Source organism: Magnolia sinica, chromosome 17 (assembly GCF_029962835.1).
Source record: "Magnolia sinica isolate HGM2019 chromosome 17, MsV1, whole genome shotgun sequence".
Taxonomy (NCBI): domain Eukaryota; kingdom Viridiplantae; phylum Streptophyta; class Magnoliopsida; order Magnoliales; family Magnoliaceae; genus Magnolia; species Magnolia sinica.
Window position 1 is genome coordinate 8964004 of NC_080589.1, and position 22579 is coordinate 8986582.

The 22579-nt window shown below is 38.7% G+C and overlaps 1 protein-coding gene across 1 annotated transcript; it reads right to left on the reverse strand.

Moving 5' to 3' along the window:
- Positions 1 to 19416: 19416 nt before the first annotated feature.
- Positions 19417 to 22330, reverse strand: LOC131231598 (uncharacterized). The gene is made up of 4 exons (XM_058227851.1): positions 22125 to 22330; positions 21181 to 21266; positions 20732 to 20805; positions 19417 to 20638 (listed from the first exon to the last, which is right to left on the reverse strand). Exons 1-4 carry the CDS (start codon positions 22143 to 22145, stop codon positions 19911 to 19913), a joined length of 909 nt encoding a protein of 302 aa, XP_058083834.1. The 5' UTR covers positions 22146 to 22330; the 3' UTR covers positions 19417 to 19910.
- Positions 22331 to 22579: the final 249 nt, after the last annotated feature.

Consider the following 22579-nt stretch of genomic DNA (forward strand, 5'->3'; position numbering starts at 1 on the left):
GTTACACTCTTTAGCTTACTACCATTGGAATCAACGAACAACTGATGGTCTAACTGAAAACACAAATGTGGGGTCTACCCTTTTTCACGGTTGGGATGTCCTCCACAAAAGGTGTGTACTTAGCGGTAAAAATGCATGGCTCTCACCATTTAATTCTCAAAAAGCTTTGGTGATGAGTAAGTTAAAGATTAACCAACAATACAATGTGCGGGGCCTACTGTGATGTGTGTATGACATCCAAGCCACACATCATGTGTACCCCTTGCGTTCCCCCTGACACAATAATCAGGCTAATATTCCAAAACACAGGTGGGCCTTATTAGCATATGTGCACCAGAAGGCAGAATGACAACTTGAATATTTTGTTAGACATTGTTTTCAATTGATTGAAATGAGAAAAATGATTTCATCAAATGTGTGGGGCCCACTGGGTTATTTACTATAGAATGAATGATTAAAAACAATGGATTGAAGTCCTAAATAAATATTATATTAGAACTTGTGTATGTGGCTAAGCCAATGTCACAAGAAATATAATATCCTTGATGTTTCCTGTCCATGTAAATATCATTTAGAACCGTAATCCGCATGGATTAGGATGTGAGGAGCGTAAACTTACTTGCACCTAATTCAAATGTCGTTAGACTTGAGGCCATTATCTTCTTGATTGGCTATTACACTTAGGGTGGTTTGGATTAGGGCTAAGTCGGGCGGGTTCAACCCGACCGAGCCATGACCAACTCAACATTGGGTTGGGTTCGGGCAGGATGTATCAAGTTCGGTTTCGGGCTTGGGCTATACAAACACTAGTCTGATGAAACTTGGGTTGGGCTTGAGTTGAGGTCTCGGGCTGCCCGACCCAACCCGAACCTATCGATATATAAGCTATAAATTATAGTTGAATGAGGACCATCTGTGTTGAAGGCACTGGAAATTCTAGTGCCATCAAGTCTCATTGGTCCATGTCATTTCTGATGACTCAAGCTATAGATTGTGTGCTACATAACACGACTTTTAAAGGAGTAATTATCCTATACTTTTTCTTGTTTGTTCAGAAAAAAATGAAGTTCTTTACAATAAATAATTACATATATAATTACTAAAATCATAGGTACAAAAAATAAGATGTGTATTGAAATATAATAGACTATTGTAATAATGGAAATATTAGAATGTATTCACCCAACCAACCGGACCAACCCGACCGAGCCTGCTTGGGTTGAGAATTCCCAACCCGAGGTTGGGTTGGGTTAGGGTTGAGGTATAGGAACCTTGGGTTGGGCTAAGGTTAAGCACCAACCCGACCCAACCCAACCGACTTTCAGCCCTAGTTTGGATACCACTAAATAAATTACTTTTTTTACTTACAGCAGTAGATAAGTAACTTATTTCGGATAAGTAAGTTTAGTTTATGATTAGTTATAAGTAACTTTTTTACTTAAAATCACTTGATCACTTCAGTTATTATTTTTTTAGCTTCTCTACTTTTCACACATTGCTGAAGAGAGGCATGGGAGAGTCGAAAGGGAGGAGAAGATGATAAGTAAGTTGTTTATCAAACATACTTATCTTTTGAATAAGTAGAAACTAAGATAAGTTATTTGTGAAATAAGTAACTTATCTTCAACAACTTACTATCCAAACGGGCCTTTAATGTGATTCACATGATTTAGAATGACATACACATGTGATTGGGTCATTGCGTGTATTAATGTTTTGTGTAAGAAGGATTTCTATCTAAAAGGTTTAAGAAAAGAAAAATCCAACAATGGATCTTTACAACCGTCAAGTAGGGTCCATGATTAAGGCCTGGCCCACATGATTGTAAAATAATAATGAAGTAAAAGGATGAAAGGTGATATATGTGTCAAGGTTAGAAGTTTGCATGCGAGTTCGCACGACTTAAGTGAGAAGGCTCATGGCTAAAAAACCCAACATTCACATATTCTAAATAGGTTGGATGGCATACACAACAGAGTAGGTGAACCACACACCATTTGAAAGGTTTTTAATAGTGACATCCCATTCACTTTGAGTTTTGGATCGACATGATCTTTTTAATTTTTTTTTTTTTTTACTATAAGGAAAACCTGATCGAGGGAGCAGAAATGATGAATGGATTAGATTGCATGCACACATCAAGGTGGGTCCCTCACTTTGCGTTGTAAATTAACTTAAAATGCAAACCTTTGTAGTGGATCCAGCCTCAATTCAGAAAAATTGGTGGATATGATAATCAATATGTTAGAACTGAATTGCGGAATTTATGGATCGTGTATGCACAAGTTAATAGAGATCCAATACAATAATCTTAAGGCGTACCTGATTGATAAGACGTTCTTAATTTCTTATTGTAGCCGACAAGAATCCTGATATTCTGCACCTCACATCCTTTAGGAGAACCTTCAATGAGACTAGGGGTTTCTCGTTTGTGTTAGTGAGGGGACCGAGACATCTATTTATAAGAAAAAGGGCTAGAAGCTTACCCATCACACTTCTCCCTTTAGGGTCTTCACACCGTAGGTTTCCATATCTGGCTTAATAATCGAGTATAGGGACCGTGGTTCAAGCGTCCCGCCCCAAACCTATATACAATGATCACAATTGTAGTGGGGCCCACTAAATCTCTTAATCTGAATAATCCAACAGTTAGATTTGATGATCATGTGTGGCCCACCTGATAGGAGTCTTACATTCTCCCACTTAGGCTACACTGATCTCTGAAAGAAAACAAAACATGTTATTTTAATTGTGAAAATAATTTTGAAAAATGCATTTTCTTTTGAAAGTTTCTAATGGGCGCCCTACTGAATTTCAAAACAATACCGTTGGATAATTATGAGCAACACTTGTCAGATCCGGTCCATCAAGACTACAAATATTGAATCGTGGTAATCAACACAACATTTATACATTTCGAAGTACGATGAATCACGGTTACAAATACCAATAGCCTCAATGACATATATCAAGGATGTGGGGTGTGGTATGAAGATTGCACATCTAATGTGATCACACGTGCTTATCTTCAAGTGGTCCATCTGAACGTATCACCGAGACACAAACCAAATTCTTGCTTACTCAAAACTTAAAGTGCACACTAAAGGAGAAGCAAGATATAAACTGAACAATAGAATCATTAATGCATATAAAAGAGATCTCTGAAATATCTGTATATAATTGGATCAAAACTGAAAACTCCCACTACTGAAATACATCCTTGGGATCTACAACTCCCATAGACGTCACATGTTCCTTAAAGAGTCTAATAAGAAGACCTTTAGTGAAATGATCCGCTATCATCTACCTCATGCCGATGAGTTCTACAGACACCTGACGATTTTGAACTCTCTCATTCACAACAAGATACTTAATGTCAATATGCTTTGACCTTGATGAATGCTTGTTGTTGTTGGAGAAGTTAACTGCAACTGAACTATCACAATAGATTTTCAATGGTTTCGGGATCATCTGCACAACCCGTAAACCAGAGAAAAAACTCTGAAGCTAGATCGCCTGACTCGTGGATTCATGATAAGCTATATACTCTACTTCCATGGTAGAAGATGCCGTATGTTTTACGCTCTTCCATGATACGACTCCACCACCCATCATGAATACATAGCCTGAGGTGGATTTCTTGCTGTTGAGATAGCCTGCAAAATCTGCATCTATATATCCAACCAGGTCGGTCAGATTTCCTATACGTGAATGTGAAGTCCTTTGTCCTTTGCAGGTAGCATAATACTTTCTTGACAGCTATCCAATGGTTCATCCCTAGATTGTTAAGATACCTGCCCAACATTCCAACCACAAAAGCAATATCCGGATGTGTATAGACTTGAGTATACATGATGCTCCTTACTGCTGACGCATAAGGAATATCTTTCATTTTGTCCCTTTCTAGGTCATTCTTAGAACACTGAAATTGGTCAAACCTGTCACCTTTAATAATAGGTGCTTGGCTAAGATCACAACCTTGCATGTTAAACCTTTCGAGAACCCTATCAATATAGGCCCTCTGGGACAAGCCAAACAATCCACGTAATCTGTCCCGATTTATCTGAATGCTCACGCAACAATCCAATATCACTATTGGACAACAAAATGTCGTCAACATATTTCTTAGTCTCACGCAACAATCCAATATCACTATTGGACAACAAAATATCGTCAACATATAAGACTAAATAATAAACTTACTCCCATTGATTTTCACATATATACACTCATCCGCAGTGTTTTCAATGAAACCATATGAGGAAACAACTTCATGAAACTTTAGGTACCACTGTCATGATGTATGTTTCAACCCATAAATGGACTTCTTAAGCTTGCAGACTAGATGTTCTAAGCCTTTGGCTTTGAAACCTTCTGGTTGCAACATATATATGTTCTCACTTAAGTCTCCATTGAGAAACGTTATTTTCACGTCCATTTGATGTAGCTCTAAATTCATAAAGTCAATGCCCTCACGCTGACTGAAATCCTTTGCAACTAGTATGACTTTATACCTTTCAATATTGCCCTTAGAGTCCCGTTTGGTTTTGAATACCCACTTATAACCAATCGGCTTAATCTCTTTAAGCAATTCAACAAGGTCCCAGACTTTGTTATCCTTCATGGATTTCAATTCATCGTTCATGGCATCGAACCAATGAGAAGAATTCACACTTTGTTCGACTTGTGAAAAAGATACAAGATCATTTTCTACCCCAATGTCAAAGTCATGCTTCTGCAGATAGATGATGTAATCGTTTGGAATCGCAGATCTTCTCTCTCTATGTGATTGTCTTAAAGGCTTATTATTTTGAATTGGGTATTCTATTTCCTTATCAGTGGTTGTATGTATTTGAGGCTCTGCATGGTCATCCATAGGGATCTCAGGGTCCACTGTTGAACAAACGACCACGCTGCTCTAAATGATTGTGGTGGGAATCACAATCCGTTCTTCCTCAAACACATTGTTTCTAAAATTTGTGCTCCCACTATTTTCAGTATTCTCAATAAACCTAGCATTCGCAGTCTCAATGACTCTCATGGAATATGATAGAAAATAGAATCTGGATCCTTTGGATTTTTCTGAGTATCCAATAAAGAAGCAACTAATTATTCTGGGGTTAAGCTTTCTTTTATGCGGGTTATACGGTTTGACTTCTGTAGGACAGCCCCATACATGAAATTATCGTAAACTAAGCTTTCGCCTTGTCCACAATTCATATGGAGTTTTCATTACAGCATTACTAGGGACTCTATTAAGGATATGCACATCTGTTTTCAACGCATCGCCCCACAAAGATTCTGACAACGTTGAATTACATATCATAGACCGCACCATGTCCTTTAGGGTGCGATTATGCCTCTCCGCTACACCATTCTACTCTGGAGTACCAGGAATGGTATATTGGACGACGATGCCACAATCCTATAGGTATTTAGCGAATGACCCTGGATTACGTTTAGATTCATCATACCTTCCGTAGTATTCGCCACCACGATCGGATCTGACGACTTTTATCCTTTTATCGAGTTGATTCTCGACTTCAGCTTTATATATCTTAAATGTATTCAGGGCATCTGATTTGTCGTTAATAAGGTATAAGTACTCATAACGAGAGTAGTCGTTTATGAAAGTGATAAAATATTTCTGCCCATTCTAAGATGCTGAAGGGAACGGTCCACAGATGTCTATATGAATCACTTCCAAGAGTCCTATGCTACTAGTGACACCCTTTTTCCTGATTCTAGTCTGTTTACCTTTAATGCAATCCATGCAGACCCTAAAGTCTGAGAAGTCTAGAGAGTGAAGAATTCCTTCATGCATAAGCCTTTTCAATATCTCACGAGAGATATGACCTAATCGTCTGTGCCACAACATGGAGGAATTTTCACCATCTAACCTTCGTTTAATGCCTTTAGTGTTTCCATATGATGAGTTAATACTGTAGACATGTGAAATATCCAAATCTAGCTGATAAAGGTTATTGACTAAAGTGTCAGAACCAATTATAATCGAATCACAAGAAATACTTAATTTTCCATTTTCAAATTTGAACTCATAACCAAATTTATCTAAACGGGAAATGGAAACCAAATTGCGCCTTACAGAAGGCACACATACAATATTTATTAGACTAAGAAAGTGTCTTGACGATAACCTAAGCCTAAAGCCTCCAATAGCTTTCACGTCTACTCTAATGTCATTCCCTATATAAACCAATCTTTCTATATCGGTTGGTATCTGGCTTTGGAGCATGTCTTGTGTGGAATTACATATGTGAATAGTTGTACCAGGGTCTATCCACCAGGAGGCTGTGGATATATCAACTAAATTAGATTCAAAATAGACTAAAACTTGATTTTTACCCTTATAAACAAGTCCTTCTTTAAATTGTGTGTAATCCTCTGCAGGATCCGAATAATGATTTCCTAAATAGTGCTTCATTTTCTTATAATTGGGCCTAATAAGCAAAGGCATGAAATTATACTGGTTTGGAACATTAGAAACAATCATGGTTGGGTAAAAAATAATAATAATAATAATAACACTCACATCAATGAATGAACAAGTCCCACATAATGCTATATAAATGTAAACCATAAACATTATGCATGTATTAACATTCGATTGATTTAGGCCTTTAATCAAATTACCCAAAATGATGATGGGTTATAGTCATCAAATTCTGGCAAGAGCCCGATGTATCATTGCGACTCCTCCTTTGGGTGAAATTTCAACATACATGAGGCTCTACTGAACATGAGGCTGATCAGTACTAGTGAAATAAATCAAAGACGTCCATCACCTTTGGGCAAAATGAATCTCTCAAACTTATATAACCATTACCAATCACTTTACCCCGCTCATATCCTGTCAAGTGATAATACCTCTTTGTTCTGACCACTACTCGTTATGGAAACGAACACAACTAAATGCAATCCTAATATGGATGGTCACTGAATTCCATAAACTAAAGTCTAAAAGCAAAATTTTTTTCCAATTGAGGTCACTTTGGTGGCTAACATAACCAGCTCCAATTCTCACTCCCAGACCCAAGGATTGCTACATGGTCCTACCCATAACGGACCATTCTAAAATGGTTTTGATGTGGCCCAAAATACAGCTAATGTTGACCGCCTGTAGGCTTAAATATATTCTAAAGTAATGGTTGGATTGAATTCTTAATGGTCAACTATTCAATATCAGCCTCAAACATATGAGTAATGACCCTATTTAGGTCAGATCAGAACTGAATAATACATTTAACCATATTTGCTGAATTAACAGGGTCATTTAATAAGTGGAACCTATCAACCATCAATTAATATATATAGGTTTCATTTATTTTGAAATGGCCCAACTAAAATAAATGTATTAGTTAGAATCATCTTGGACAATGGGCAGAAATAGTTTATCACTTTCATAGATGATTACTCTCGTTATACGTACTTATATCTTATTAACGACAAATCAGATGCCCTGCATACATTTAAGATATATAAAGCTGAAGTCAAGAATCAACTCGATAAAAGGATAAAAGTTGTCAGATCCGACCGTGGTGGCAAATGCTACGGAGGGTATGATGAATCTAGACGAAATCCAAAGCCATCTGCTAGATACATACAAGATTATGGCATCGTCGCCTAGTCTTACAAAATATGTATTGACAATTGATAGGATGCCCATCGTTGGTGGGCCACTGCTAAAAATTGCAATGAATTGGGATTTATATGTACCTTACATGCGAGAATCTATAAGAAAATATAAAATACATATGGTCACATGTCCGGAGGATGGAATATGGTCTCATTCAATATTGCACGTGCTAAGTTCTCACAGCTGATGGATCAAATGAGCAACGTTTTTACATAATGCATTACAGGTCTCACAACACTTAGTGGATAGATCACGAATACCTTTAATGGCAATGATCCTGCTGATGGATTAAAACCCATTAATAGAGGATCCCACAAGATAATGATACGGACATATACATGAGGACGCACATCATCCTAAGCAGAACTGTAAGTCATTTCGAATTTAGAGTTTTTCCTATGCTCACTTTAGACTTTCTTCAGATCAATGTCCCATTACAGATGAAGAAAAACAGGTTATGTCTTGTGTCATCTATTCGAGTGCAGCTCATAGTTTGATGTATGTCATGGTCTCTACGAGACTAAATATTTCACATGCAGTCTGTGTTATAGGTAGATACATGTTAAATCCTAGTAAGCAATATATTGAGAGGTATTGAAATGGCTACTTCATTATCTACAAGGTACAATGGACTATGTCTTGACATTTCAAAAATTAGAGAGAAATCTTGTAGGCTATATTGATTCGGACTACACAGGGAATGTGGACAACAGAAGGACGACTTCCGGTTACTCGTTTGTATTAGTAAGAAGAACGATTAGTTGGTTGTCAAAGCTTCAGTCTATGGTTGCTCTTTTAACAACTGAAGTTGAGTATATGATGGTGACAGAAGTATTCAAAGAAGGTTTAATTATGAGAAATGATGAACAAATTCGAGCTTCTACGTGAGGCCATGCCGGTTAATTGTGACAGAGAAAGCGTGATCAATTTGGTTAAGAATTCGATTTACCACTCTAGAACTAAATATATTGATGTTGTCATCATTTTATGCGACAAGTGCTTGAGGAAGGTGGCGTCAATCTCAAGAAGATTCACACGGATATGAATCCGATGGATATGTTGATAAAGGTGGTTTCTACAGATAAGTTTCGATTTTGTTCAACTTATTTGGGTATGGCAAAAGATTTATTAAGATGGAGTGTGCACGAAAAGCGACGATGATTATGAAGCTATTGTAACACCTCGGGTTTTTAGGGGCCGTGTAGGAACTCGGCTCCCAAATTTCGAGGTGCCATGGGTGCCCTAATGAGCTTCATATTTTAATTACATTTGGATAATCTCATAAATAATGGAGGATTTAGCAAGACATGAAGCATAAGTACCTCATAAAGCAGTATCAATTGCTACTAAATATAAAAATATCCAAACCACGAATCTAAAATCATCTAAATAGGGAACTAATCCCACCCATACATGACCCAAAGCGACTAGGGCCCTTGTCCATATCTCGCGGTAGCCTGAACTCAAACTAAAAGGGTCTGCCAAGAGTCTGGAAGTAGGGTAGCTCTTTCTCCTTATCCATGGCTTGTTGAGCTCCGCTTAACCTGCATCTAGTAAAGGGGCTGGTTGGTGTTTTAAAATACTGTCCTAGAGTGGGAGTGAGTAACTAACTCAGTAGTTACTATTATCCTTAAGTTACAACAAGCATCAATTATACAATGAATTTAATGAAAGACATACATTCACAGATCCCTAACTAATCTTGTTAATGCATATGCATGTATTATGATATGATGTATGCCCTCACAACAACACTCCCTCGAGCGACTTCGTCTAACGATCGCGTATGACCAACCACCCTCATTGCGACCTCAATTACCGAGTCACCAAAACCTAACTAATGCGATGTATGGATAATGTTAGCCGAGTATATAGTTAATTTCATTCATCTAGCAGATTGGAAAAACCGGTACACCCCACGTATTATTGCCCTCAACTAGTTGCGAGGCTAGGACCCCTCAATCCTTGATCCCATCGAGTTCATCATCCCCGATTCAAGCACATGGGGAGTGCAGAGAGGAGGGATCGCTCGCGGTCACTACGCAGAGGCTCATCACCCCAGTGTAGGCCGACAGATCGGACATAGTGTCCCATTCCACTATGCCCGGCTTTGGAGTTAGTGGATCAGTTTCAAATGGTTATCAATGGGCTTCCCTGGTTGGAGGGTGTTCCAGGTTCCATACAGGCGTGAGCAGACAGGGTTAACAAACATGGTTGGTCAGTAAGCGAAGTAGACCACGTAAGTTTAGGTAAGTACGTGATGGACGTCATCAAGTACAAGCGACTCATGTAATTTAACTACTGTCGCCCATTCGCATCCACCTAAATCCGCTGGTTTAGCCGCAGGATGGTCTTACCAACGAGATCACTTTCTCCCACTTCAGTTTCCTGACCAACCCGGGGGTTTGATGGTATTCAATAACACTTCAACAAATCAGACTCCATCATCTAACACAGGTGACATCATGCACTCATACAACAAACACAAAAATTTATATTTCTCTATAAATGCAATTACTAACAATATTATGAAATAAATGTGCATGCGTATTGTATGGGTTAGTGAGGAGGCCAAGAATTATATATATCTCATAGCACAAAAATACATAAGTGTTAATGTATCATACATGCTACAAGGAAATATAGAACAAGAATCAAGTAAGAGATGAACATGCAATTACCAAATTCATGCCCAATCATATTGAGGAACAACAAACATTACACAATCATTTCACGTCGATTTGGATGATCTAAAATGTAAGGTTTTGCCTATGTTCTCTCTAGATTATCAAAATACATCACCCAACATTCATAATCATTAAATTCATACTAAAATTGGTGCTAGGCCACCTAAGAATAATAGTCCGCATCTTTAAGAAAGAATCTTCAATTTTGAGCTCCCAGGGTTAGGTTTTTAGAGAAAATTGTTGAAAGACCTAAACTAACATATAAGCTTATGAGATTTGGGATAAACAACTATTGAAATCCTAAATTATATTTGAGATTCAACACTTACCTCCTACCATTGTCGGGAAAGTTCCAACAATGACTCTGGCTACGGCGAGATGACTAAAGAGGGGATGAGAGGGCGAAGGTGCACAAACACCCACATCCCAAGGTCTCTCTCTTCTCCTTTCTCCTCTTTTTTTCTCCCTTTCTCCATTTTTTTTCTCTTGCTCTAGGGTAAATTCGTATGGGGAGAGGGGGTGCCCAAATGAGGCCCTTTTATAATGCCATATTTGGTGCAAATGGCCCCAAGGGTTGGGTTTTTACTATATTAGCCATGTGGGAGGATTTTTCTAGTCTCTAGAGCCCACTATGGGGTGACATGTTGATATACACCGTAAGATAGTTAGCCCTAATGATGATCTACGTATGAGCATGATCGGCTCACCATTTGGATGCATCGATCAACGGATATGATTAGAAGTCTATTCAACGGTCACCGATGGTCGATCGGGGCCGTGGCTATATGGATATAAGCAGAAAAATATTCTTATTCTACATGTAAAGTTTGGTCGTAAACCGACAGTCGAAATTTTCAACTTTGCGTAAGAGTGGACGACCCAATTCATTTAAGTTTCAGCTTTTTCCTTTAGGGTATTTGTACTTCTCATGCACTCATCCATTGGCTCAAGTTAAGCGGTTCTGGACATTACTCAGGTCCAACTCCCATGATGGACGTCGAGCCCAGCGAGACAGACATTATTGTATAGTTTTGGAACTAGTGGCCCACTAACAAGCGGTCTAAAGCTTGTTCGAAAAATCGGGGCATTTCTGTAATGAATTGGGTAGTGAGATTTCTCGTGCGTAATAATTAGAGTCTGAATTAGATAAGTTTGTAGTGTGACCTATTCTCAATTAGCAAAAATGCCAATTTGGTTAAAATTAGTCTAAGCTGTTGGTTTTTAGGCTAAAGGGGCAACTGATTGATTTAGTTTGTTAATTAAGATCTAACTTCTACTTGTCTCAGCTTTGGGTAGATCTTTATTTAGTTACATTTGTCCCGGTTGGTTAGTGATATGTCGGTTAGATTTGGACTCTACGTGAATAAATCACATGGCTAAACTCGGTGTTTAAGTGATCGGCATGATTGGTTGGCTTCCTACGGTTGATTGATCACATTTGTGCAGTTCTTTATTGATAATACCCATGTATACGCTCACTTCGAGCGTTAAGGACCAATAAGCAACAACATAAGTTAATTATAATGAAAAATTTCAAGGGTTTTTCGAAATCCAAAATAGCAAAAATCCAGGACGTTACAGCTATGATGGAGGTAATTAGAGAGGGAGCTTGGAGCTGTGATCAGTGCTGATTGAAGACATGATGGAGATTGTTAATAGATGTTTGAAATCAGTCAGAAACAAGACAATTCCATTTGATCAAAGTCCCGATTGATCCAATCGAAAAACTCTCAATTTTTGGCTTTTGCTCGTGGACAATTTTTAGGTTCAAATCAATTTGGTCAAGGATAGCTTTGATCTCATTGAGGGGTAGTCAATGGTACTCAAATTAATCAAAGTTCCCATTGACCAACTCGCGCAGTTTTGTAGAATTATGATTTTTTTTTTTTAATTTTCTAATTTAATTTTAAATATATTTAAGGGTTTGTAATCGGGATTAGGGAGTTGAGACCAATTTTAGGGCTGTTGTAAGCAAATGGAGATTAAAACTCGAGTTTTATAAGATTTAAGGGGTTTTTCTCAGATCGGTAAGTCCATCCATCCTTTGTACATTGTTTATCATTAGAGGTGTACACGAGTCAAGTTAGGTTGTTAGCTCATTCGAATTGACTCGACTCGGATTGAAATTGTGTTCAAGCTGAGTCGAGCCAGTTTTACTAAGCTCGAAACTTTTTGAGTCAAGTCCAAGCTAGACCTAGCTGGACTTGGTATTGAGCTCGAACTCAACTCGGTTCAGCTTGGATTGATTTTTGAGTAAATATATATAAAAAAATCAGATGCCCAAAATATGGTTTTTTTTTTTTTTTATAACCCTAACCCCCCAACGCCCACTCTCGTCTGGGCCGTTCGCCCAACCCTAAAAACCTTAACCCCAACTTGAACTCGACTCTCTTCAGTGCTTGAACGGCGATCGGTGACCATACTACTCTCCTCTCCTCTATTTCTCACCGTTCTCCGGCGCCCGACCGACGACTACTCTCCTTCCTCTCCTCTCTCTCCATTTTCCAGCGTTTATCTGGATGATCGACAACTGAAAAGTGAGTCTCCTCTCCTATCTCTCCATTTTTTCAGCGTATGTACGGCCGAGGTGTAGTGACTGGTGAGTAACGAGCAGTGTCAGTCCGATTAGCGAACCCCACCCGACCACTGGCCGGGTGGCTATGGCCCAATCAGACGGCTCGAAAACTTGGACTCAAACTTGACTCAAACTGGACCAAGCTGCTGACCAAGCCGAGACAAGCTGCCAATCCAGGCTCGATGACTAAGCCGAGATGAGCTCGAGCTAAGGACTCTAGCTGGTGGAGTCAAGCCGAGTTGGGCAAAGCTCAGCTCAGATCGACTCATGTACACCTCTATTTATCATAGTGGATTTGTTGCCACTTTGTGCCGTGATTTTTCCATAACAATTTTTCACATAAAAATCATGTATTTTTTGTGATTGCTTCGCTTATATTTGCTTAATCCTGTGTGATTTGAACTTAGGGTTTACTTCCCCACATTCCCAACATATAGGTGGCCTAGGCTATCATCTTGTGGCCTGCAGACAGAGATTTCGTGAAGAGAAACAGACAACCATCCACACTCAACAAAAATTCAAGATTGAGCTAGGATCTTCCAATTTACTGAAAATTTTCCGGGGCATGGTCCATTCACGATGGGCCCATCAAATCAACGGCCAAAATCAATCGAACCTCGGCCCTACTTTAACTGAAAACCTGAAGACGGTCCAGGATCATATCATTCCTCCGGGAAAATGTGAGCCGTTGTTACGGAAGAAACATTATCTGGGGAGGAGGAATTATCTACGATGCGCACAATAAATTCTGCTTTTCATTTTGTTCAAGTGCAGCCTATCTTCCGGTGATCTAGACCGTTCATCTGTTCGCACCGTCATGGATGGACCGTCCATCAAAAAATTTCACAGGATAGAAGATCCCTGCCATCTTTGGCCAGTTTTCAATTGAATGTGCACCATTTATGGTGATCTTTCCGGCACAGACAGAAAACCTGGGCCAATGTGCATATTCTCCTGGCTCAGAAAAAAATTACAATTAAAATAATAATAATATAAAAGAATTTTTACCTTAAAATTTCTTTGAAATTTGCATTTTACCAAACAATGCTCTACCTGACGTAACTAAGGAGAAATGCTTTTTGCCAAAAGAAACTCTCAAGAAATGCTTTCTACAGGGGTGAAAGTACGAAAATACGCTGGGTTAGTTTTTTTCTTTAGAAGTAAGTGATGTGGGAGATCAAATTAGGTATTACGCTCACCATGGGCCCACCTTGATGAATATGTTATATATCCACACCGTCCATCCGTTTTTCCATATCATTTTAGGATGTATTTTCAAAACTTAAGCAGATCTAAATCTCAGGTTGACCACACCACAGGAAACAATGTGATTGAATGCCACCATTAAAAACTACCTGGGGCCCACCTAGGGCACACCATAATGTTTATTTGCCATCTAACCCGTTCATAAGGTTAGACAAACCTGAAAGAAAGGAAAAATACAAAGAGCAGCCTGATCCAAAACTTTTATGGCAAGCATAAGCTTTTAATGTAGTTTTTAGTGGTGTTGTACACGTGAGATGTAGCTTTTAGTGTTGTACAGTTGAGATTTGGATCTACCTCCGCCAAACGTAACTAGAGATGCTTTTTACCAAACTAAGCTCTAGAGAAATGAATTTTTTACAGGGGTGAAAGTACTAAAATACAGCTGGCCTAGTTTTTCCCTTTAAAAGGTAGTAAAGTTAGAAAGTGAATTAGGTGTTAGACTGACCATGGGGCCACTTTGATGAATATGTTATATATTTACACTGTCCATCCGTTTTTCCAGATCTTTTAGGACGTGTTTCCAAAACTTAAGCAAATCCAAATATTAGGTGGACCACACCATAAGAAACAGTGGTGATTGAATGGACACTATTAAAACTACCCAGGGCATACCATAATATTTATTTGCCATATAACATATTCATAAAGTTAGACAAACCTAGATGAAATGAAAATACAAAGATCAGCTTGATCTAAAACTTTTATGGCCAAAATAAACTTTTAATGCAGTTTTTAGTGTGACGTGGTCCACCTAAGATTTGGATGTACCCCTACCCAATGTTAGGGCTGAAAGTTGGACGGGTTTAACTCGATCGACCCGTGACTGACCTGACATTGGGTTGGGCTCGGCAGAATGTATCGAGTCCGATCTCTGGCTTGGGCTATAAAAACACCAACCAGATAAAACTTGGAGCCTGACCCAACTCGAACCCAATTAATATATAAGTTATATATAAATTATAATTGAGTGTGGATTGTCTATGTTGAAGGCACAGGAAATTCCAGTGCCGTCAGGTCTTATTGGTCCACATTCATTTCTAATGACTCAAGCTAACAAGATATGTCAGATTTCTCTCTCAAATAGTTTGTGCTACACAATACAACTTTTAAAGGAGTAGTCATCCTATATTTTAGCTTGTTTGTTTTAAAAAAATGAAGTTTTTTACAATTAATAACTACATATATAATTAATAAAATCATAGATACAAAAAATAAGACTTGTATTGAAATATAATAGATTAATGTAATAACGAAAATATTAGCATGTATCCACCCGACCGAGCCCACTTGGGTTGGGTTTGGGTTGAGAATTCCTAACCCGACCAAGCCCGCTTAGGTTGGGTTTAGGTTGAGAATTCCCAACTTGAAGTTGGGTTAGGTTGCATTAAGGTTGAGGTATTGGAATCTTAGGTTGGGCTAGGGTTGAGCACCAACCTGACCCAACCCGCCCGACTTCAACCTACCCAACGTAACTCTAGAAAAATGCTTTTTACTATAACAAAAGTCTAGATAAATGCTTTTTACAGGGTGAAAGTACAAAATACCCATGGTCTAGTTTTTTCTTTAAAAGGTAATCAAGTTGGAGAGCTAATTTGGTGTTATGCTCACCATGGGGCCCACCTTAATGAATATGTTATATATCTATGTCGTCCATCCATTTTTCCAGATCATTTTAGGACATGTTTCCAAAACTTAAGCAGATCAAAATCTCACGTTGACCACACCACATGAAACAATGGTGATTGAAAGCCCACCATAAGGCACACCATAATGTTTATTTGCCATCTAACCTTTTCATAAGGTTAGACATACACGGATGAAGGGAAAATACAAAGATCAGCTTGATTCAAAACTTTTATAGCCACAATAAGCTTTTAATGCAATTTCTAATAGTGTGGTCCACTAAGATTTGGATCTGCTTAATATTTTGGATCAAATTCTAAAATAAGATGTAAAAATGGATGGACAATGTCGATATGCAACAAATTCATCAAGGCAGGCCCTATACGATCAAGGTAATACCCATTGTCGTGTTAGTCGGGTAACACACCTAGTCAGCTCCTATATTTAGGATAAAACCTAATCTACTCATAAATTCAGATTCATGTATAACATCCCTCTAGTGTTTGAAGTATCGATATCGCTATACGTTTCATTGACTAGGGATACAAAAACAATATCGATATTGCTGATAATATCGCTAATAACTATAAATGCGGGGAAACATAGGAAAAATTGTGAAATTTTCTGTGAAACTTTAGGAGATGTTAAAATGTACATATTTGCATATATATATATATATATATATATATAATGCATATATAACAAGTTTCCATTTAATGGAGCCTTAAAAGCATGTGCTGTAAGAAATCAGTCCAACCATCCCATCCAGCCTATTTAACTGTCCAACATTTCATCCAAACATTCATCAATATTATAAAATATCAATAACAAATGATATTTCACCAAAAAATCATCAATAATTGGAAATGAAACAAAAGATTATGGTCTCAATATATCACGTATGTTGTGATATCAATAATATGAGATATTATTAATATTATCAATGACAAATTGAACACTGCGTACAACTATGTGCTCATGAAAATAAATAAATAAATAAAATTCTGATGATATCAATACGTTGGCGATATTCTTGAATATTGTCGATACACTTATGATAGAAGCATTACTTAGAATTTATATAGTTGAAAATATTGGCGTTACATTGGCGATATTGATGCATTGGCAATACAAGCGACACCTAGAATTTACATAGTTGAAAATATTGACAATTATATTAGTGATATTGATATATTGGTGATACTTAGCGATATATTGCTAATACCTAAAATTTTCGATAATACCAGCATTATCGGTATTGCTGAGCTGGAGATAAAGATAATATCTACAATAATTTAAACACTTCCAACCAATCTAAATATGTTCACTTCCTCAAAATCTAACCCATTTAATTAGATGCAAATTGCTTGGTAATCCCATTACTGGGGATATTTGTAGTGGCCCAATGCGGCACGATTTGATTGTGCCATATACCACCATTAGAAACACCAAATAAAGCATGTTTGAAAGGGACACCAGCTGTGTCAAAGCTCTTTGTGCCCTATCATGCATGCTGGATGTGTTTTATCAGCTCGTTTTAGGGATAGTCCTAAAAATGAGGCATATCTAGATCTCAAGTGGACCATGCCACAGGAAATAGTGGGGACTTGACTGCTTACATTGAAAACTTCTCAGGGCCACGTAAGTTTTGGATCCAGCTGATATATGTGTTTTCTCTTCATCTAATATGTTGTAACCTTATAAAATTTTTAATGGTGGACGTTTGATCAACATTATTTTTGCTATGGTGTGGTCTACTTGAGATTTGAATCTGCCTGAATTTTGGGCTATGCCCTAAAAGGAGCTGGAAAAATGGATGAACTGCGTGGATAAAGCATACGTTTGCTGGTGTTGGGTAAGTAGCCAAAAGTCTCCATCTTTGACAGCAGCACAAAGCCAATCAAATCCTACCATGTCAGCTCGCCGGGGATATTGTGACCTGGCCATCAAGCAATCCAAATCCCATTAAATCATCCCATGGGCCATGCATGAATTTAGATGTTTTTGAATCTTATATATTTATTTTCATGGTTTAGCCTATCTTATCATTTGATTTATCAGAGATTTGAAACTTCCAGTAATCATGGTATGTTGCATTTGTTGGATGAGTTAGATGCCAGAAACATACCTCATGGAAACACATGCCTCATGGGCCCCACAATTATAAACTCACTGCTTTTTAAAAGAAAAATAAAATAAGGGTGTTTAAGTAATTTCTCTCCTCAATGAGGACTTCTTGGTAATCAAGGTTGGTGGAAGAATTATTTGGTAAAATCTGACTATCCAAGGAATTTCGCCGTACAATTCCCAAAATAGTTGTGTTTGGTTGCACCAAAATAGAATGCTTAATCATGAAATATCATGATATTTGGTGCAGCCAAACACCATTCTAAATCAAACCCAAGTAAAATAAAAGGGTTGGATGCATCAAAAGTGGGGGTGCAGATGTTAATTCAAAAGGGTCAAAACGTAATTAAGCATGGCTCATGTAACGGCCAAACAGCCCCACAAAAAACGAAAGGAAAAACAACCACCACTCATATAGTACAAAGACAGGACAACCCTCCTCCCACCACTGGAAACATAAAAATAAAAATAAAATAATAAAAATGTAAAATGTAAAATGAGGAAAATCAAAATTACCAAAATACCCCTAGTTTGTCGTGTGGAAAACGGTTGATACCATTATCCCCACCAACACCCCTTCTTCATTGAATACATGCATATCATGTGATCCCACCATGGAATCTGCAAGGCTTGATTAATCTCCTCCACAGGCACAAGGGCATTTTAGTCCAAAATAATAATAACTCTGGAGGGACTTCAGTTCTCTCAAAGGACTATAAGTTGTAGTAGTACTCCTAGCTGTACTGGTTCACTTGGACAGTCCTATGGATTGATCTGAACCGCCCATCAAGTTCATATTATATTTCATGTACTACCATTCAAAAATTACACTGATCAGATGATCCTATCCATATATTTAATTTGGCCTTATTTTCTATAGCCATCCTTTTCGTGAGACAAGGATCGGATGGTTGTGATTACCTAACAAAAGTGATTCTTTAGGATCATAAGCAATCTATGATGGGCCCTAATAAATGGATTGACCAAATTGTTGATTTGACCTGTTTTTGTGTAAATGATCTTGACCGTCAATATTAAAACTCATAGATCAAATGGTTAATATTTGTCAGATCAATGTGATTTTTTTTTTTTAATGGTAATCCCGGAACGTCCTTGGAGCTAGTGAACGGTCTAGATGAATTGATTGTACCATCTAATTGTCCAGATGCAACTAGGAGCATCATAACTTACAGTGCTCTGAGAGGACTGGAGGATTTCCCACGATTCTTATACTAAACATGCCACCCTGGCGTGCACTAGGTGGGCCCCACCACGTACATGACCTGGCCCAAATACCAAGTTCTTGCATGGTAACCGTTGGCATTTCTCAACGTACATATGGTCGACCTGATAAATTGAGCGGCCAGATTTTGGCCCACGTCATCTGGAACGTGGGACCCACCTGATGCACGGCTTGGGAGACCCCTCCTTAAAATCAATATTCCTTTCGTGTCCTTACAAATTGCAATTAGACCCACGAATAAAAATAAAACAAGAATCGGTTTGAATACAAACTTCAAGGAATTGTCTATATCTTCACCGTCCAAATGCCAAAATGCTGGTAGCAAGACACTCTTAACTAGTGTAATAGTCCACCACCATTTACAAAATGGTTGAAACTCATCCGCCATAACCGTGGCATGTATGGAAATCTCGACTGTCCAAATAGTGGGGCCTAAGGTTGCACTGATTGAGCAATCCTAGCCATCAAATTGTCGGGTATTGAATGGACGGTTATACCTGAAATGGCCACTGGTCCAGATCCAACGGGCAATATCGGATGGTTACGATAATCCAATCATTGTGATTTTTGACAATAACCAATGATAATGGGACCCAAGATTTGAATGATCCAGATTGCTCTATATGCATGCAACGTGCATGGTGGATGATCAAACCACAACTTGAAAATGACAGACAGTACTGGCGAATTCCCACTCCCTAAAAAATAGAAATAGAAACCATTTTCATCCATTCATACCACCACATTGTTGCTGATATTGTTGGTTGTCGTCGTCGTTGTTGTTGTTGCTGTGGTTGTGGTTATGGGTGAAGCTGCATGTGGCGTTTGGCCGAGCAAGCTACTAATGGATCGAGCCTTCACCATCCCAATTCTCTTCCTTCTCTTCTTCTTCTCCTTCATTATCATCAGCTTCTCCTCCTCTTCTTCTTCGTCTTGATTGTGCTCCTCCTCCCTTTGTTCATACGACAACAACAATAACCCAATATCATTGTCATCATCATTGTTGTTGTTGTTGTTATCGCGACGCTTTGGTGCAGCAACTATGGCAGACGAACGACTGCGGACGCTCGTCATGCTCCTCAGTCTTCCCTTGCCAAGATGGTGCTCGCAGAGAGCGTAGCCGATGAGCGTCTGCTGGCAACAACGCCAGCCCCTCCCATTCACACGGCTACACCTCGAGCCCTCCATTACACTACCGCTCACTATGCTGCTATTACCGCCATTGCCACACCCTCTCTTCTTTGCAAAACCACCATCACTAAAAACCTCATCTTTTTCTTCTTCTTCTTCATCCTTCTCACTGCTTTCATTTTCATTCAAGTTCTTCTTCATCTTCTTACTAGTCTTCACCTTCTTCTTCTCTTTCACCATCATCTCCTTTTCTTCCTCTTCATCACCATCGCTCTCTCGCCTTTTCTTCAATGCAACTTCTTTCTCCCCTCCAAACCATCTCCCAACTACTATTGCCATGACCCCAATAAGAAAACAAGAGACAACAATAGATACAACCATAACAAGAAGATGGATGTGTTTGCTTCAAGAAGATAACATACCTGGATGATGAGAAGAAGAAGAAGAAGAAGAAGAGGGAGGAAGCATATACCCAGAAGCAGTTTCTGCACCCCAACTGTTACACATTACACCAAGGGCGTATTACAGCTCAGACCAGCCTCTCAGTGCTAAGCTGCACCTCATGTTTAGTTAACCCACAAGCCAAGAACCATCCTCATTAATCTATTTTATCTATTTATTTATATTTATTTCATCTAACTATATATATAAAAGATAAAAGAGAGATGGGTTGTATGCGTGAATGGATGATAATAGTCATGGCATCTTATGTGGGTAGAGAAGGCCCACATACATGCAATAAGAAGAAAAGTCAGGAAATTGCATTGGGTGAATGAAATGGCTGTGTTACCGCTTTTACTATAGAAAAATAGAGAGAGAGAGAGAGAGAGAGAGAGAGAGAGAGAGAGAGGAAAATGGTGACTTTACTTACCTCTTACTGTTGTTGTTGTTGTGGTTGTGGACGGCACTCAATCTCTCTTCATCGTCCTCTCCTTTCTCTTCTTTTCCTTCCAAGGTCTGAAATATGAATTAAAAAAAGAAAAGAAAAAAACCCATGAAATAAGGAAAAGAAAAACACCCAGATTGGGTGTATGTCGGGAGATGGATCGTTGCACCCAGTTGAAGAAAAGAAAGCCCATGAAATCAGAAGAAAACATCCAGATTGGGTGTGTGTTTGAAGATGGATCGTTGCACCCACTTGGAGAAAAGATGTGGAAAGCCCATGAAATCGCAGAAAAACACAGAGATTGGATGTATGTCTGGCGATTGATCGTTGCATTTGGAGAAAAGAGGTGGAAAGCCAATGAAATCACAGAAAAATACCCAGATTGGGTGTTTGTCTGGAGATGGATCGTTGCACCCACTTGAAGAAGAGAGTTGGAAAGCCCATGAAATCACAGAAAAACACTGAGATTGGGTGTATGTCTGGAGATCGATCGTTGCATTTGGAGGAAAGAGGTTGAAAGCCAGTGCAATTGGGTGTATGTAAGGAGATGAATCGTTGCATTTGGAGAAAATAGAAGAAAAGCCAATGAAATTTGAGAAAAACACCGAGATTGGGTGTATATGTGGAGATGAATCATTGCACCCAGTTGGAGGAAAGAGGAGAAAATCCCATGAAATCAGAGATAAACACTGAGATTGGGTGTATGCCAGAAGATAGATCGCTGCACCCACGTAGAGAAAAGAGGGGGAAAGCCAACGGCATAACATACACAGAGATTGGGTGTATGCCTGGGTATGGATTTGTTGCACTCAGTTGGAGAAAGAAGGGGGATCCGCTATCATGAGCCGGTGGGTGCCGATTAAAAGAGAGAAGCTAGTTATGGAAAATAAAGAAATTAATTTAAATAAAAAGAGAGAGATAATCTCAACCTGATGAGGATTTGGGGGCATAACAAAATAAGATGAAATGCATCCGTTTCTCTTCTTTACTATTGTAAGACGGAGATCAGACGGCTCAGATCGATCCACGTATTCTTCTTCTTCTTTGGAATGGACATGTTTGGAATGATCCCCTTTCAAGTGCAGTCCTTGAACTTGTTTTCTTTCCTTTTCTTCTCTTCCTTTTGCTGTCGTTGCTGATGAGGGGTGGAGTTTTAAGAGAGAGATGGGATGAGAGAGAGGAGGCAGAGGAAACAAGGATCTCTTTCGAATCCTCATGTATGGATTGAAGAGAGAGAGAGAGAGAGAGGGTTGTTTGTTTGATGTTGCAGGCCGGATTTGGGAGAGTGCAAAACCCCTAAAGCTCTCTCTTCTTTTGTTGTGTTTTTATGGGTTAGTTTCTGTGATGGTTTGCCACCATTTAAAAAATGATGGTGACTCATCTT

Coding starts and splice junctions, on each gene's coding strand:
- LOC131231598 (XM_058227851.1), bottom strand. CDS start 22,145: ATGCCCCCAAATCCTCATCAG. Junction 21,267..22,124: donor TGCCCCCAAATCCTCATCAG/GTTGAGATTATC, acceptor TTCATATTTCAG/ACCTTGGAAGGAAAAGAAGA. Junction 20,806..21,180: donor AACAACAACAACAGTAAGAG/GTAAGTAAAGTC, acceptor AATGTGTAACAG/TTGGGGTGCAGAAACTGCTT.